Genomic DNA, 18755 nt, shown 5'->3' with positions numbered 1-18755 from the left:
AACACTAATGGTGTGTTCGGAAGAAGGAACTAATAAGAATTCTAGGATTTAAAATTATATATGTCTTTTTAACGTTAATTTAAAAAAAATCGAAGAAATCTTTTTTCAAATATTATTTTTGAAAACCGTTTTTTTTTTCAAATATCATTTTCTTTGAAAATTCGCCTATCATTTTCGAAAATTGATATATTTTTTGTCACAAACTGTTTTTTCTAAATGATTTTCTTTTCTTTTTTTTCCCAAAACAAATTTTTTCAGAATTTTTTCTTTTCTTTTGTGATATGTTTTTCTCGAAAACCACTTTTTTCTGAAAATTTTTTTTTCCCATCAAACCATTTTTCTTTTTCCCTGAAAATCTGTTATTCCCCGAAAACCCGTTTTTCTCTTTAGAAAACTATTTTTCCCTAATTTTTTTTTTTGAAAAATTAATGGTTTTCAAGGAAAAACGATTTTGGGGGAAAGTGGTTTTAAAAAAAATCAGTTTTGGAGAAAACAGTTTCGAGAACAAAAAGAATGATTTAAACAAAATCTGATTTCGAAAAAAAGGTTTTCGGGTAATAACGGATTATTAAAAAGATCCCATTTTAAAGACAATTATTTTGTAAAAAGATTATTATTTTTTTGTCTATTTTATAAGTTTGAAATTTTAGTTTATTGATCCAAAATCTTACCAAATCTTAGAGGGTAGGGTGAGATTTTGGTCTAATACAAATTTTGGGCTTAAGAATCCTTAAGATTTAAGAGCCCTATGATTTTTGGTAACCAAACAGACAAGGGAATTATGATTCATACTAAATCTCATTTTTGGTAGGAATCCTATTTAGAAATCCTGCATCTAAGCACACCATAAAGTAAGAAATTACAAACACTCAAATTATATTACCCCACATTTCTTTTGTTAACTATATTCTATTTACACACGTCAAACACCTTCTTAGTGTTCTTAACAAAATTAGTAAGTTAAAGCAAGAAAACACAAGTAGAAATTATTAGAGGGGTATACTTACTAATTAGTATTGATGAAGTAAAGTCAGAAAACATTGTTTTGTTTCTCAAAGCTTGATTTGGATCTCACTTGCTTTTGGTATGATGAGTTAAATTCACAAATGAAAAAAGAGAGAAAAAAAACAAACACCTATAAGAGGCCTTAATGTTAAAACTACCATGCTTATTACTCCTTACTTGATTGGGCTAGGAAACCGTTTGGAAACCCCGCGACCCGGGCTTGACCGTCCAAATTGCGAAGGTCCGAGGACTAAAAAAAGTCGGGTCCGGACTTACCAAGCCTGAAGTTTCGGGGTATACCGTTGCCCGGAAAACCTGACATGTACAAGTCCACGACAACAACCCAATAACCCATCTGATTTTTCATCAGCCCTCTTAACTTTTGTGGTGCCCCTCACCGTCAGATTTAGGGTTAGGTTAAAAGCAATATATAAACCTGTTTTGAGACAAAATCTCAAATACACCTCTGCTGTTTTAGAGTTTAAGAGAGATAGAGTATTCTACAGAGGGAGAAAGTAAATATTCTACAGAGAGAGAGAGTATTCTACAGAGAGATAAAGTAGATCGAAAAGGTATTCTAGAGAGAGAAAGAAGATCAAAACTAATTCTCTTTCTTTTGCTTTCTCTTATTTTTTTAGTTTCACGTCTTTTTAATTTCTATTTTATCTTGTACTTCATCAAGATGTAAGTTATCTTTCATTCGAAGATCCATTATGCACATAATTTTGTGGCAAAATGACGATTAATTTTGATATCTAAATCTATTCTGTACATCTTTTTTGGTTTCATACGTATTTTTTGGTGAATTTTTGGTATTTTTCTATGTAAATCTTTAGATATCCAAGATGTAAGTTATCTTTAGTTTTAAATGTTATAGATCTAGAATATCCCATCTAGGATATCCAATCTTGGATATCTAAGGTCTTTTGTTGTATTTTTAAGTCTTGGAAAATACAAGTTTGTGTATTTCTTTTAACCATCTTTTTTTTTTTTGTAAAATTTGTCTTATTTTACAAATGAAATTTAGTTTGTCGTTTTAATTTAATTTTTTCTTTCTCAGGTAGCTCGAAATCACACTGTTGCTCACGTCTGGTAAAGCTCGAGCTGCCTCGCAGGCGGAAACGGGCCACAGACACTCTGAGTGTCAAATTAATCTGGCCTGAAGTGCCCGCCCGAGTCCGTGAAGGAGTTGTTAGAGCCCGAGCGGGCCGGCCCGATTTCCACCCCTAGCTGGTTTTGCAGGTTTCACTCAGTTGCGGATAGGGAGGGGCTAACGGCCCTGGTCGGAAATGTTGTAGGCCCCCAGATTATACATGGGACCTCTCACCATTTGTGCTTAATCTGGGGGCCTACCACGTTTGCGACTGGGGTCTTTAGCCGCACCCTTGCGGATATACCAACCAAACTATTTCTCTCTCTCTCTCTCTAGCAGAGCGAACGAACCAGACAGCAAGAAAATGATGCTAAAATTTCAATTGAGGCATGAATACTGGGTGGTTTTACTTGTAGTGATTCTTCTTCAGTTAGCTAAATCAGAGGAGTTGTTCTTCAAGCCTTTCAACGTGAGTTACGATCACAGAGCTTTAATCATCGACGGGAAACGACGGATGCTTATCTCTGCTGGAATCCATTACCCTCGTGCTACTCCTCAGGTCAACCCTATTTACAGTTCTCAATTCATCAATTGATTCAGTTATCATCACTAAATGAACATTGACCAAATCAAATAATTCAGGTCAAACCCTTTTGACTCCACGAGGCCACCCAAAAACCCTTGACATTTACTAAGATTGAGCTTGCACCTATAGCCTAGGCTCCATGATGAAGCGAGCTTGCACCTATATATTCCTCGACTCTTGTACTATAACTATTTGTAACAACCCAAGCCTTGGTAGTGTCTCCACTTCGGATACCCGGGCCCAAGCCCAATGAGTACGAGATTTTGTTCTTGTTACCTACTCGAACGCCTCGACACTTGCTAAGCTTGAGCTCCCGCATGCAACCCAGGTTCTGGACGCTCTCCCAAGCGATGTTGGACTATCTTTTTGAGAAATCGACTACGTTTTATGTTAGTCGTTACAAGGCATTGATACATCACGAAGATGTGATAAACACGATAACCGCCTAAGTTAAACCATGAAAGAGGCCCAAAGCCGAACAATATGAAAGAGGCCTAAATCCCGACAAATTTATTGCATTATTTATACTAATAATAACCCATGTTCAATATTCCCGGATTCGCACTTCCGGTGGATTGAAATTGGGACCTCTGCATTGCAGAGTAATGCACTAACCAACTGGGCTACCAATTGTTGGCAGCGATGTTGGACTATTGAACATCCATATGAATAAGACTTTTTACCAGCTCCCTTAGTTTTAGTTTGATATTTTGATTTTAGATAATGTTTATAAAAAAATTAAGTTTCAAAAAAAGATAATGTATATATAATTTTAGTTTACCAACAACCTTAGACACCTGATTTTATTTGCAAGAGTGAGCTAAGCTTGATTTTATTAGTGAAGTTGGTCCTCAATCTATTGTTCAGATTCATGTACTGCTACCCTTCTCTCATCAAGTCTAATGTCTATAAGATGATGTAGGTATGGCCTGATCTAATTGCGAAAGCCAAAGAAGGTGGGGCAGATGTTATCCAAAGTTACACATTTTGGAATTTGCATGAGCCTATTAGAGGTCAGGTACAAAATCTTTTCTGACTCAATAAGTTGTGTCTGGTGGTAAATATTGATCTCTGTAATCAGATTTAAATGCATTGCTTTTTCCAGTATAATTTTCAAGGAAGAGGAGATATTGTCAAGTTCGTAAAGTTGGTTGGTTCTTATGGACTTTACTTCCATCTTCGAATTGGACCCTATGTTTGTGCAGAGTGGAATTTCGGGTATTCCCTTAATCCCTTTCTTTCCTATTTCTATATTATATTATAATTTCTACCTTGTGAAATATGTATATTGTTTCTTATTACTATTTTGATAATGCTTGACTTGAATCTTATTAATGATATTTTTCTGATTTTTTATAATAAGTATGATTTCAACTAAAAACTAAAAGAAGAAAACGGAAAGTGGGAAGAATTCTTTTTATTACAAATTGGGCCATGCATAAAAGTTATTTGCTTATGCTAATGTGGTGGAATAATATCTGAATTCTGAACATGACAGTTTATGAGGTCTTTATCTTTCTTTGGTTGTTAATCTTGCAGGGGTTTCCCAGTGTGGCTACGTGATATACCTGGCATAGAATTCCGAACTGATAATGCACCATTCAAGGTATTGCATGGCTTGGATACATGCACACAGTATCGTGGATAATCTATATTACCGTAAACTCTAGTACTCTACCCCTTTATGTACCACAAAACAGACTCGATGTATTGTTTTTGGGTACTTTGATGATCCAATACTCTGGATCTGGTGTTACCAAACTCTTGAGCCAAATTTATACAATCTTGTTTTTGTAAAAAGTCTATTTGAATTTACAAATTGAGTAGGTAACTACAAGTTTTTACTTATGTAGTTAAATGATCAAAATTTTAAGTTTAATTCACATCGAATTGTGGTAGTGTAAGGCATCTATCATGGGGATCGTAAAAAGGTTACATAGTAACTAGAATACAAAATGGCATTCGAACCGAAATAGCAAAGTGACGAGGTACATGCATAACATACATGGTAGGATCCTGCGTACCTGAGTAATTTGCTTCCCAAATAACATTGTGCAAAATCTATTATGCATGTATTGCCATCATTTTCTGGATTATTAGTTGCATTGTCTAATTATTACTACAGTTCTCAATCTTTTCGGATGTAAAAGGGTACAGTTTGGAACTAGTTTTCCTCTAGCTGATTAGATACTTCAAGACGAAATCCAGTTGGAAAACTTAGATATTAAACTTTGCTTAGCTTTTTCTGTTGTTGATTTAAGGCTATCTAAACATCAGAATGACTCAACTAATGAATCCCAGGACACAGAGTCGATGGCATTTCATAATTTTTATCTGGAGCTAGAACTAGGTACACAATTTCATGAGTTTTTGACTTCTACAGGAGGAGATGCAGAGGTATGTTAAAATGATGGTGGATCTGATGAAACAGGAAAAACTGTTCTCTTGGCAAGGTGGTCCAATCATATTATTGCAGGTTGTTCAGCATTTTTATCAAGCATAAATAAGTTGATTGTCTTAATTCCCTTTTTGTGATAGTTTGTGGGTTCTGTTATTTTGTACTTCCCAATCTAGTTTAGTGCATTTGAACATTTATTTAAACAATTGCTTAACTTGTGTTGAGGCTGTCTCCTTGTTTGAACCTTGGTACTTGAAAAACTTGAATAACATGGAACAATTTAACAGATTGAAAATGAATATGGAAATATTGAGAGCTCTTATGGACAGAAAGGGAAGGAGTATGTTAAGTGGGCAGCCAGAATGGCGCTTGGGCTTGGTGCTGGTGTTCCATGGGTTATGTGCAGGCAGACCGATGCCCCGGAAAATATTGTAAACTCTTCACTTGCGATCTAAAGTCCTGTTCTGGTTTGGTGATGACTTAGAGTTATTCTCTTTTCGTTAAAAACGTAAAGCTAATTGGTGATCTGAACATTCAGACTAGTACGCCTAGACACTTAGTTATTCATGTTTTGTTTCTCTCACAGGTAGATACATGCAATGGATTTTACTGTGATGGTTTCAAGCCAAACTCGTACAAGAAACCGACATTTTGGACAGAGGATTGGAATGGATGGTTGCTTTTTTTATTCCTTAGTATTGATTCTTTTATATTTGTTTCAAATTCGTCTTAAAGGTCATGTCTTATTCCATTTTAAGTCGATAGCCATTTAAACAATGTAGTGACTTAGCAATCTCTAGAAGATGATTATTGTTAGTGTTAGGTGGGGTGTAGAAATCATACCATTAGGCTGTAATGAATTGTGGTTCGCTACAATTCTCTGCCATCATCTAAAGTTGTGTAATATGGAATTTTCAAAAAAGGAAGATTTTGTGTAGCATGGATATACAAGTTAGCTATTTTTGCCGTGTCTACCTGCGAACACGGTCGTACACGGCATGAAACAACTCTTAGTAGGGGGAATCAGTGGAAGCAGCATGAAAAACCTGCTCTGATGCTCCCACAACTACGATAGTGGTAATTGTCTAAGTTACTAATCTTTTTCATGCACCTTTCCCGGTTTCGGTGAAGTTGGACTAAAATTAAGCCTTATCAAGCCGAGCCACTTCTCTTAACCCCAATGCTCTCTATTGCCCTAGGCCCAAATGAAAAAAGAAGAAGATTTATATACGTATAATTGTATATTATACATATAACACACATGCATCTTATATAATGTATAAATTCACTTCCTTATAAAGTTTTATCATATGAGAGTATCACCATCTTGGATTTTTTTAGGTTGTCGTATGAGCATCTGATACCTCGTATAGGAGTCGAAACAGATATAGGTTCAGGTGTCAGGTGTCCATGTTTCTTTGATCCAAACTAATAAGGTGGCATCAATGAAAATTTAATACAATACTTCTACAGCAATTTTGAGATGGTTTCGTATTCAGACTGCCATAGGTTAAATGCATTTGCCATAGAGTTCTTAAAGTTTATAGGCTTTTGTGTTTTTTGCTTTCATTTTTCCTTTTTTGATTGTATTATTCCGTATCATGCTTCAGTCTTCGGCACTTAATTTGCAAAGTTATATTTTACTTGTCCGAAGAAAAGGGCAAACACGGGATTCATAAATAATTAGCTCTATTTTTCTATCCATTTCAAAATAAACTTGATTGTAACTTTGTAAAATCTTGCCTCTAACGATGCCTAAAATTTATATCTCCTTGATTTTATATGTTCTTTCAAAGGTATACAACTTGGGGTGGAACAGTGCCCCATAGGCCTGTTGAAGACAATGCATTTGCTGTAGCTCGCTTTTTCCAACGTGGAGGAAGCTTTCACAACTATTATATGGTATATACGCTTTTTTATATAATAAAATCGACACAATAACTGCTATTGTATCAAATAAAGCAGAGGTATCTGTGACGATTGTTGTTAAATTTTTATTAGACAACGCAGAGACTAATATAAATTGAGAGAAAATAATTCACTACTATAATCTACAAAACATGTCAGCCCAAGCGGAAAACAAGAAAATACACTCCACCTAGGCATCATAACTCGCAGTGTTATGTCCATTTCATCCCAATCAAGTGTAAACCTGTAGGAGAGGCATCCAATGTTTTCTCTTACACCGTACTGGTAGAAGGAAAGAGTTGCTAGTTTGTTCTTCTCAAAGCCCAGAATCGCTTCTCTGAAATTAGCCCTGCTTCTGTCATTCCAGATGGCTAGTCAATTTTTTTCTGTACAATTGTTGCAGTAGTTTCCTTCCTGTGGAAATGCAAAGTTTGCAACTTCAGTATCTTAAATTGTTCGTGCTAGCCTACTAGGTGACATAATTTAGAACCACAGTGTAGTCTTTGTATTTTGTGATTCCTTTGTGATGAAAAGTGCATACAGACTTAGCTCGGCAGTTTCCATCGTTATATGGTGACAATGATGCAATTAAACATTGACGTGATCAAATGGAATGCTATTAGTGATAGATACAACATTTTTGTTCTTTTTAAATTTTAAAAATAGGTTTATTTCACTTCACGTCATGTGTTTTTATGTGGTTTTCGTATGCCACAAACTGTTTCCAAGATTAACAATTGATTATTTGTTACATTGTTGAGGTGATACATGTGCCACAAGCTTATCCCTTATTCCTGTAACTGATTGCAGTACTTCGGCGGCACAAATTTTGGCCGGACATCTGGTGGGCCTTTCTACGTCACCAGTTACGATTATGATGCTCCAATTGATGAATATGGTATGTCAAAGTCAAACTATTTTTCTGTTTAGTTTCTCAGCTACAGATTATAGTATAGGGTTTGCTCTCGATTATCAATTTTAATCTCATAATTTAACATGAATTTTAAAATAACCACTTGGTATCTGGTTTGTTTGTGTCGTATATTATCTTTTCAGGCCGAATAAGCCAACCTAAGTGGGGCCATTTAAAAGATCTTCATGCTGCTATAAAGCTTTGTGAACCAGCTCTAGTTGCTGTTGATAACTCGCCTCAGTACATAAAATTGGGATTAAAGCAGGAGGTTCGCATAATTGCATCAATCTATATATCCCCACTAATTGAAGGACACTCCTTTTCTTAATTACCAATTGTTATGTGCATGTGGGCGACATTTCTTGCTCTGGAAATCGGCTCTTCATGTGTAGTTCACTTCTTTGTCTTGATTCTTAAATTCACGTTATTTGTTTTAGATGGGTTATGGATCAGAAACTTAGGAATACAATGGTTTGACAATATTGGTGACTCTAGCTGTCGATAATCTGATGGTCTAAACATGGTGAAGTATCCTATTGGTGATTGAAGCAATAAGGGTTATTTATTAGAGTACCATGTGGTACTACTGTCACAACTATATATGTCAAAACTCCTACAACCAAACATTTTCAAATTCAATTTAATCTTTTTGTTTTAACAACATGAAGAGTATCAATATAACTTAAAAAAATCTTGAGTACCCAAATTTGGAGTGTTGACTAGCCGAAGTACCCAGGAGTGGAATGTGGTACACAAGGAAGGGCATGATATCTGGAGAACAGGTCACATAGGTCCAACAACCTAATTTCTCGGAATTCATTAAGAATTAAGATCCATTACAGTTATCTCTTATAATTTATTTTTCCAGTGTTTCACTTATTTCTTCTAATATGCATGTTTCAGTTAGAACCTTGTTGTGGTCGAATGATACAAAATAATTGGTTTTTTGAGACAATTCTTTAGGAACTTTTTTGGTCTTTTCTAGTTCTATGTTTTCTTTTACTTGCATTTCAGCACCCTTTGTTTTGCTCACTTCCAGGCACATATTTATCATCGATCTGTTCAAACTGGGGATCTGAATTTAAGTCGGTCAGGAGATGGTATAGGTTTATGTTCAGCATTTCTTGCAAATATTGATGAAGTTAAAGAAGCTACAGTGAGATTCAATGGTCGACAGTATACTTTACCACCATGGTCTGTTAGTATATTACCAGATTGTAAGACTGTGGCTTTCAACACAGCGAAGGTAAGATGCAACCACTTTCAGTCTTTCACTTAACACTTCTCAAACTAGTTTTTGATTGAAAATGGTTGGTGTGATTCCTCTACATGGTTTCCATTTTTGTCGTGAGGATGCAACAACTGTCTTCTTTCTCGCACTTTTCAAGACAATTTGGAATTCTAGAAGCAGGAAAGTTGTGAGTTATCTGTATTTTCACAAGGAAAATGCCTAAGATATAGCCAAAAGAAAAAACCCAAGGTAGCATTAACACATATAAAAGAAATAACAAATGTGCTCTGAATAACAGATTAGTATCAGTGTTTCTTGAAAAGGATCTACTGTTTTCTTTACATCTTCATTAGTAAGGAGGTTCATTAAATTCATGATCAGTCTCCGGATGTGCATTCTGATTACATATTTTTCCCAGGTTGGAGCTCAGGTGTCAGTTAAAACGTTATCATATTATTCTGGTTCAACTAAAACTGGACAATTGTTGCTTCAGAATGAAGTTCCATATTCTGCAAAGGCCTGGATGGCTCTAAAAGAGCCGATTGGTGCATGGGGCGATAACAATTTTACTGTGCAAGGTATACTTGAACATTTAAACGTGACAAAGGACACCTCCGATTATCTTTGGTATGTTACAAGGTATTTATATCTTACTTTTGTTGTATGATATTCTTATAGTGAGTACATTAGCACTTAACAGTAATTTAATTGTCAGCTGCTACTCCCTTTATTCCTACAGTGCATCGAAGCTAATGTTAGCAAAAGTGCTATAATCTGATTTCCTTTCCTATATGTGTCTTTTTAGTGGAAATGAGAAAAATCAAAATTTACATCAATCAAATTATACAAGAGACGACAATTCCTAAGAAGTTTCTTCCTTTAAAAGGACAGAGCATTTTCTATTTTGTATAGAAAATTATGGGACTCAATCCTCAGCAGACAATATTCACCAACCTAAACACCCTTTGTGTTGAATAACAATCGACACTAAACTGAACAATAATACAGCACATTGAGTGTAATAAGCCAAAATAGGGTATAAAAACTAATAAACAGAGATGGAACATCATACGAGACAGAAAAGTAATTCAGTGAATACCCTCTTTGTGGAATGTGATAGCTTCAGGAGGTGCACACATCATCAGTGTACATGAATTATGTAGATATGTTGATGGTTGACATGAATTAAATGCTCCGTTATCTGAAAACATGACTAGCTTCTTCAGCAATCTTAGCGGATGGTTCACAACTTCACATTAATTAAGCATTCAGTTGTTTACCAACATTTCTTCCTTAATGTGTATGATTTTTTGTGATCGCTAGCGAGTTCTTGAATGAAGTGCTTTTACTGTCATTTAGTGTGTACTTTTAATGTGAAAATTTCCTTGCTTGCTATTACTTTTGATTAGTTACTTCTCTTGTTTGTGAAATCGAATCTAGAATACACATTTCTGAGGAGGATATTGCATCTCTGGAAGCAAATGAGGATACTCCAACTCTTGTTATTGGTAGCATTCGTGATGTAGCTCACATTTTCATTAATGGGAAGTTTGCAGGTAAGATTAATGGGCAATTTTCTCTATGAAATATGATACACATTTCTAGCAGACAACTGATTTGGATTGAAAAAGAATTAGCTTAATCGAAAACATGAAAGTAGTATTGGCCTACAAAACACTTTATGCAAACCCTGTGGTTTAATGATGCTTGTAGATTTCCAGGAAGATAATTCAACAATCTTAGATATCTTTAAATCTAGTTATTTTAGTAGTATAATATTTAAGGTTAGTAGAGAAGTATTATTTTTATTAGTTTTATATTTTTAAGTAACTATCTAAGTTTTAGATTTTAGTATTTATGTATTTAGAAGTTGTTAATTCTAGTTTGATTAGGTTTAGGAAACCCTAGTGCTATATGAAGGGGATCTAGTAGTTGTTTAAGCATAAAATTTAATCAATAAAATTGAAGTATTTCTTTTACTATTTTTGAGTTTTTTTCTCCTGAGTCTCCTCCACTTCCTTGTAGTTAGGTTTAGAATATCAACGTTTCCATCGTCATACAATACTTTATGCTCATTGTCATCAGATTAAAAGAATCAACTCGACCTATATAGTACTCTTTATCATGGGGCCACCATACTTTTATCTTGTTTCCAACTATGTACTCACCAAGTCCACTAGTCCCTTCTATATCAGTAATCAATTTCCTCACAGGAAAACGTTTTCTCTTAGGTATTGTGTTAAGAGTTTTTTCCGCCTCACTTATATCTTTACTAGATGATTTTGCTGTCTCTGGTGAAGACCCCACTCCCGCGTCACTCAGTTCTCCCGTCACATCCTTCTTGGATGTATGGTTATCCTTCCCTGTCTTTATTGTGACATCCTCTTTCACTTGAAAGGGCTCATCCTTCTTTGATTTGGGGTCATCCTTCCGTCTCTTTGTTGTAACTTTATCTTTCCCCAGAGATTGTTCAATCCTAGAAGGGTGAAGTTCAATCCGAGAAGGAAGAAGTTAAACCCAAGAAGGATGAAGTTAAACCCAAGAAGGATGAAGTTAAATCCCTAAAGGATGAATTAAGTCCAAGAAAGATGAAGTTAAATCCATGAAGGATCAATGCTCCCCCCTTTAAAGAGGAACATACAACAAGTAAAACGAAGGATGAAGTTAAATCGAAGAAGGATGAATCCTCACCTTCAATTAAAGAGGAAGTTACAACAAATAAACGGAAGAATGAATCCGAGAAGGATGAAATAAATCAAAGAAGGAAAAATCTGTTTGTGTTGAAGAGGAAAAATCCAAAAAGGATTAAGTTAAATCCAAGAAGGAAGAATGTTCTTCAAAAGAGGAAATTACAATAAAGAACGGGTAGGATGACCTCAAATCCAAGAGGGATGAGCCCTTTCAGGTGAAAGAGGATGACACAATAAAGACAGAGAAGGATGACCATACATCGAAGAAGGATGTGACGGGAGAACCCAGTGACATGTGAGTGGGGTCTTCACCATAGACCGCAAAATCATCTAGGAAAGATATAAGTGAAGCGGAGAAAACTCCTAATACAAGAATCTAAGAGAAAACGTGTTCCTGTGAGGAAATTGATTGTAGATATATAAGGGACTGATGGACTTGGTGAGGACATAGTGTATACAAGATAAAAGTATCGTGGCCTCTTGATAAATAGTATTATGTAGGTTGAGTTGATTTTTTAATCCGATGACAAATAAGCATAAGGTGTTGTATGGTGATGCAGACGTCGAGATTTTAAACCTAATTATTGTGAAGTAAAGGATACTGACGCAACAACAACTCAAAAAAGCCTTTAGATATGTGCTTCAGACTTAGAATACTCGGAACTCACAAAGAGTAAAAGAAGTACTGCAATTTTATCGATCAAACTTAATGATTTAAACAACTACTAGATCCTCTTTATATACCATTAGTGTTTTCTAAACCTAATCAAACTACAATTAACAACTTCTAAATAAATAAAATCTAAAACTTAGATAATTTCTTACAAATATAAAACTTATAAAAATAATAATTTTCTACTGACCCTACATATACTACTAAAATAACTAGATTTGAAGATATTTAAGATTCTTGACTTATCTTCTGAACAAATTAAGTGACACATGAGGAATTTGGGAAGTGACTGTTAAATTAGAAGTTGTCTAAGTTTAGTAGTTTTAGTTATACACTTATAGATCACTAATTTTCTGTTTTGATACTTCATTGATGATTAGAAGTAAGAATTAGGAAGTCTAGTACCATTCAACCTAATAATTGAGTAAATTGGCTATAGGTAAAAGTAGTTGGCCGGATTTCAGCCTGAATAGGAGATGTAAATGCTAACAGATCTTAGAGAAAGAGGGATAAAGTCTTTCCGTCGAAGCCTCTACCTTACAAGAATTAAATTTCAAAATATTTTGGTCGAAATGACCAAATTGTTATCCATTCCATGCCTATCGATTTCCGTCGCTATCCGAAATTTAACTAAGTTTCTCTTGACAATGTCTTGTCAAGGAAATAATTTCGAAATACTTCAGTCGAAATGACCGAAATGTTTCCATTTCCATGTCTACTGAAATTTCCAGCAAAACCGAAATTTCCAGCGAAACTGAAATTTCATTCCTTGCTAACCTATACAGCAATGCTACCTTGCTCCTAAACTTAACTTTAGACTTCACTCAGTCATCCACTTTTAGTCCTTGTTCCTTCGCTTGTCTACATGTGTGCTCTTTATGTTTGCTACTAAGGTTCTGGTTTTCGTGTACTAACAATTTTTTGGTAATTGAAGGCAGTGCAGCTGGACATTGGGTTCGAGTCACACAACCAGTTCACTTGCTGACCGGGCACAATGAAATAGCAGTATTGTCTGAGACAGTGGGCTTGCAGGTAAATAACCTAAGAATGTCCACAACTGTAGTGAGAAAAATAGTGTATACTGAAGCTCTAAATCATACATAATTCATCCGACTTCTTTCTTTTGCTCTCATGCATTTATTATGAAGCTTGGTTATCTATGTTTGTGGCTATCCTTGAATTTTTTCAGGATAAAGAACTCTAGGGTACTGTGTAGCTTTTATAGTCTTAATTTGGTAAAAAATCTCAGTAGAACTTAGAATCCTGAACCCTAGAGAATCCAGTCTTTCATGGCCGCTTTGTTATTAGAATCCAGGCTTGACCAATTATTGGGAGGTTAGCATTATGTAACATATGCTTCCTCCCCTTGTATAGTTCTTTTCCTTTTTAATGATTCAAAAAATGTCTTTACCAATTACGTTTGACTATATATTAAAGAGCAGGAAGTCTGTTGCATCAACTTATTGATTATATATTAGTATTTTGATTACTAAACATCTTCTTCTGATTGTAAACATAGGTGTAGGAACTGAAATTGAGAAACACTCAGATACTTTCCTGAACCCTAGAGAATCTGTCCCGAGTACCTCTCTAAATTGCTTAATAGAGAGTCCGGAGAATCTATCCTAAACGTTTCTTATTTAATATTCTAGAAAAACCTCTCTAATCCCAATAGCTACTTGCTCGTGGCACTCTAGCTGCCCTTATGAGGCCCAAGGTGTTGTTTATTGGGAAACTTTTATATTACAATTGTATCAGAAAGGTTCAACTACTCTGTTTCAAACCGCACAAAAATTTTCGAAGACGGCAAACTCGTTCACTCCCCAGAGCAACAGAATCAGGAGGTTTCTCCATGTACACTTCCTCTAGATGTTCACATGAAGAAATGGATTCTTGATATCCAGTTGATGCAAAGACCAATTATATGTAGCTTCCATCGAAAAAAACAATTGAACAGATGTCAATTTCGCAACAGGAGAAAAGGTTTCCGAATAGTCCGCTCTATAGGTTTGGGCAGAACCATTTGCCACATGACGAGTTTTAATCGTGCAGTGGACCCATCAGAATTGACCTTGATTGCAAATACTCATTTGCAACCTATAGGTCGTTTCCCTTCTATCATTGCATTATGACAACCTATAGGTCGTTTCCCTTCTATCATTGCAGTATGCCAAGGTATAGGTCGTTTCCCTTCTTGATTGCGAATACTCATTTGCAACCTATAGGTCGTTTCCCTTCTACCATTGCATTATGCCAACCATGATGAGATATGACTTCTTTAACAGTTTTAGGAATGGAAATAGGACCAAGGGAGTTAATAAAAGAACACGAGGAAGATGACAAATTATTATATGAAACAAAAGGAGGAATAGGATAAGTACATTGCCGTTTACCTTTACGCAGCGCGATAAGGAGATCGTCGCTTGAGACGGGATTTATTGCGAAGGAGCATGTGCAGGACAGGAATTCGAAGGTTTCCGTCTGTAGTAAACTTGTATAATAGGAGGCTTAGCCCGCCCTGTTATGGAACACGTGTGGAGGATGTAACTCAATAGACCAACACAAGACTCTATCTTAGGAAACCCAGTTAGGACTATATCTTAAGAAACTACACAACCGGGTAACACAATCTTAGGAAACTATACAATTAGGAAACTGAATTAGACAGCTAATATGTAACTATATCTAGCATTCTAGCTAATAACTAGTATACAGCTAACATGAGCCAATGACGTTGAGTTTCAAAGTTCTTAAAAGAGGTTCTCAACCAGTAAAGTTGGATTTCGAAGTTCTTAATAACTTTGAAAATCTAATAAAAGTTCTTAACAAATAACCGCCACATAGTTTCTTTTTATTCAATTTCCATTTATAATCTCCTAATTTACCAAAAAGTGTTCCGGGTGATCATTGGTTCATCTTGTTTTACCATGCTTTCATTTTGTGGTGCAGAACTATGGTGCATTCTTGGAGAAAGATGGAGCAGGATTGAAAGGACAAATCAAGCTGACCGGTTTGAAATCTGGGGAGTTGGACCTCTCAAATTCTTTATGGACGCATCAGGTGCATTTAAATGTGTTTCTTCATAACTTTTCTTTGCGTCATGTTATATCGCCATAGAGTAGAGCAAGGTGCATCAGTTAGCTCGCTCATTTGTTTATAAGTGCAAGTAGGGTCCTTTTGGCAATCCCAGAGGATTTAAAAGCTCTTGTAGAGTCATGGGGATAAGCGCCAATGTACGCTAGGGTGTACGACCCGTGTTGTCTTTCTCTGTGCTTTACGTTTTCTTTTCATCTTGTTTTCTTTCTTTTTTCCCCTTTTCCCCTCTTTCTTTAGTTTTCTTCTTTTTGTCTCATAGTTCTTTCGTTGTTTCTGTTTTTCTTATCTGAATTTTGATTCCTTTTTATATGCGTGTACATTTTTGACACGAGAATTTTGAATATTTCGTCATTTTCATGACTTGCTTCCTGATGTAAATTGTGGAAAACTTGTGGGCACTCCCATAAGGTTTGGCTAGACGAGTAGTTAATTTTCTATTGTTTTTCTTTACTCGTATGTTTTATGTAGTTTACTTAATTTTGTGTTCTTGTTGCTTTAGACTATATGATAAGTTTTCTATTTCTTATGTATTTTCTTAGTTGCTGTTGGGAGAGTATTTCGGAGGTCTAAATTTGTTCTTTTGGGTAAATTTGTCTCTGAAATGAGTCATGTTTGTAATAGGTATCTTAGGTAGGAATCTTTATGAGTTTTAGTATGTTCTTAGATCTAATACGAATCTTAACCTAGAGCTTAATCTCTAGTCTATTTTAAAGTTTTCGGATATGTACTGTTCGAGCAGAAAACTATGTGATTGTTAAATATTTCTAGTTGAAGTTTTATCCTATTCTAAAACTCTTTTAAAGCTTCCACCGATGTGCTTACTTGCTTCCTTTCTGCTTTTGGGATACATTGAAGCTTATCCAAGAAAAAACGAATAGAGAAAATTAGAAACATTGTAGTTAAATTTAGCAGATTATTGTTTCTGGATTGTCAAACAACATAAAGCTCTTGGATTTATTTTCAGTTCTTGTTGTTAGATCTTATGATCACTGAGTTTACTATAGGTTTGTCTTCAAAGTTGCAGCAACCATTTGGCCAGTGTCTCTATGTTGCAAGGCTTAGTTTATCATGAACATTGATTATGTTAGTTGGTATTTGTTTCGGCTTCTGGTTACAGGTTGGGCTGAAAGGAGAGTTCATGAAACTATATGATCCAGACCGACATGATTTGGAAAATTGGGTCAATTTGTCACCCGATGCATTGCCATCAAGGTTCACCTGGTATAAAGTAAGTCAAAATTGTTTCAGAGAGTATCCATTCTATCTTCAAGTATGTTGGATAGTAAGATGTGTTCATTCTACTTCTACCAGATTAGAAGCATATTATGTGATTTGCTTTTGCATTTGTATTCTTACCTTTATCTTTTGTTGTGCACTTATCGAGCTAATACGATTTTTGTGACTCTATGACTGAAATTTCGTTTTGATATTCAGATTTCTTACCATTGACTAAATTATTCATATTGAAAAAGAAAAGTCAGTAGAAATTATTTATTAGATGATGATTGAACTGCCTCTGATTCTTCTCATACTTTCTCTGACGACGTTTCCATGAACAGGCATATTTCAATGTTCCTACTGGAGTGGATCCAGTTGCCATAAATTTAGGGAGCATGATGAAGGGCCAAGTGTGGATTAATGGCCATCACATTGGGAGATACTGGTCGCGCATTGCCCCAGAACATGGATGTCAAGAAACTTGCAACTATCGTGGAGCCTATACTGAAAACAAATGTGCTAAAAACTGTGGAAAGCCTACTCAAATCTGGTATATACTTATCTTCATAAATTTAATGCTTTAATTAACTAAGACAACAGAGTGTTGTGCTCTTGTAGTTTCTCACATTGAGAGATATGAAATTAGAGTGTTGGTCTTGTTAAAAGAACATGCTATCATTTTTAGGCTTGGTTTCCATGTTCAATATGTTTATAAGCTTGCTATCCTTGACCCCTGTGTACACCTGGACAAACCTCTGCAAACCCGTGTAAACCTCTATAATTCCATGCAAAGCCGTACAAACCAAGTGCAAAATATGTGTGAATTTTGCAAACCTTAATGACGAGACCTACTTTAGCATTGAAGTTTACTATTGTTAGATTTCGAAGAGTTTCGAGATGGTTTCTTGGGAACTTTTTAGTTCATCACTTAATATTTATAATTATAAAACTGCAAGCAGATAACTTATCCTTGGGAACTACTTTTGTCATCCTTTATGTTTAAAGACTCCTCCATTTGAGCGATAAGTTGCATTAGTCTTGATGGGGTGTGGAATAATCACAGAGTACTAATAGTTTACTGCCAGGTACCATATTCCAAGAGCATGGTTAAACTCAGAAAAGAATCTACTTGTGATGTTCGAGGAAATAGGAGGAAACCCATTTGATATTACAATCAAGTTACATTATACAAAAACTCTTTGTGGTCAAGTGTCCCAATCTCATCTTCCGCCTCTCCACGTCTGGTCTCATCCACAAGGGAAAATCTCAAACGATCAGAAGACACCAGAAATGCACTTGCAGTGTGATAATGATTATATCATCTCTGAAGTAGCATTCGCCAGCTATGGGACGCCTCATGGTACCTGCGAGAAGTTCTCCAGAGGCCACTGTCATGCACATACTTCGCTTTCTGTTGTGTCCGAGGTATACTTATCTTTTGCACGATACTTATCTATTCTTGGATTGATACTTGCTGCAGAAGCGGGCATTACAAACTGCATTAAATGTCTATCACACAAGACATTGTTCAAGAATTTCTGTTCTCTTTCAGGCGTGCATAGGGAAGAACAGTTGCGCCATTACTGTTTCAGACGAAACCTTTGGAGATCCATGCAGGGGCACCATTAAGACTTTGGCTGTCGAAGCAAGATGCATTTCATCTTCAACCTCAAACGCTGATGGTATAGCTCAGTTCTGATGTTGTGACAGGACAACGAGATGAAAATGGTGCCCGTATGCTGTCCCATTCTGCTTTGATATCTGTATAATCAGGGGGCAGCATTTTCTGTAAGAGCTTGTAATTTCTCTGACAGGGTATTTTGGTTCACAAGAATATCCATGTAAAAAGATGAACTGTGTGTTAAATAAATATGTAAAGTGATAACTGCATTTGATACGGCTGACTGACTCTCTCGAACTGTGTGCTAAAATATTATTCACATT

The 18755-nt window shown here is 35.6% G+C and overlaps 1 protein-coding gene across 2 annotated transcripts; it reads left to right on the top strand.

Annotated features, from left to right (window-relative positions):
• The first annotated feature begins 1463 nt into the window (after positions 1-1463).
• Positions 1464-18755, top strand: BGAL9 (beta galactosidase 9). Of its 2 annotated transcripts, none has more exons than XM_086641580.1 (20): positions 1464-1689; positions 2066-2657; positions 3607-3702; positions 3790-3902; positions 4224-4290; positions 5068-5160; positions 5370-5513; positions 5669-5757; positions 6879-6984; positions 7801-7888; positions 8047-8171; positions 8943-9149; positions 9553-9773; positions 10575-10690; positions 13432-13529; positions 15447-15557; positions 16711-16821; positions 17153-17361; positions 17897-18236; positions 18364-18755. In XM_086641580.1, the coding sequence occupies exons 2-20, from the start codon at positions 2463-2465 to the stop codon at positions 18508-18510; spliced, it is 2676 nt and encodes an 891-aa protein (XP_086497706.1). In that variant the 5' UTR covers positions 1464-1689; positions 2066-2462; the 3' UTR covers positions 18511-18755. The 2 variants fall into 2 exon arrangements, with proteins under 2 accessions (XP_086497706.1, XP_086497707.1); XM_086641581.1 differs by having other exon boundaries at positions 1466-1689; positions 3607-3697.

The sequence above is a fragment of the Eschscholzia californica genome, unplaced genomic scaffold, assembly GCF_041429995.1.
Source record: "Eschscholzia californica isolate CP2 unplaced genomic scaffold, dmEscCali1.0.p SCAF_5, whole genome shotgun sequence".
NCBI lineage: Eukaryota > Viridiplantae > Streptophyta > Magnoliopsida > Ranunculales > Papaveraceae > Eschscholzia > Eschscholzia californica.
The sequence above is the reverse complement of the archived record's forward strand: the minus strand, read 5'-3'. Positions and strand labels throughout refer to the sequence as shown.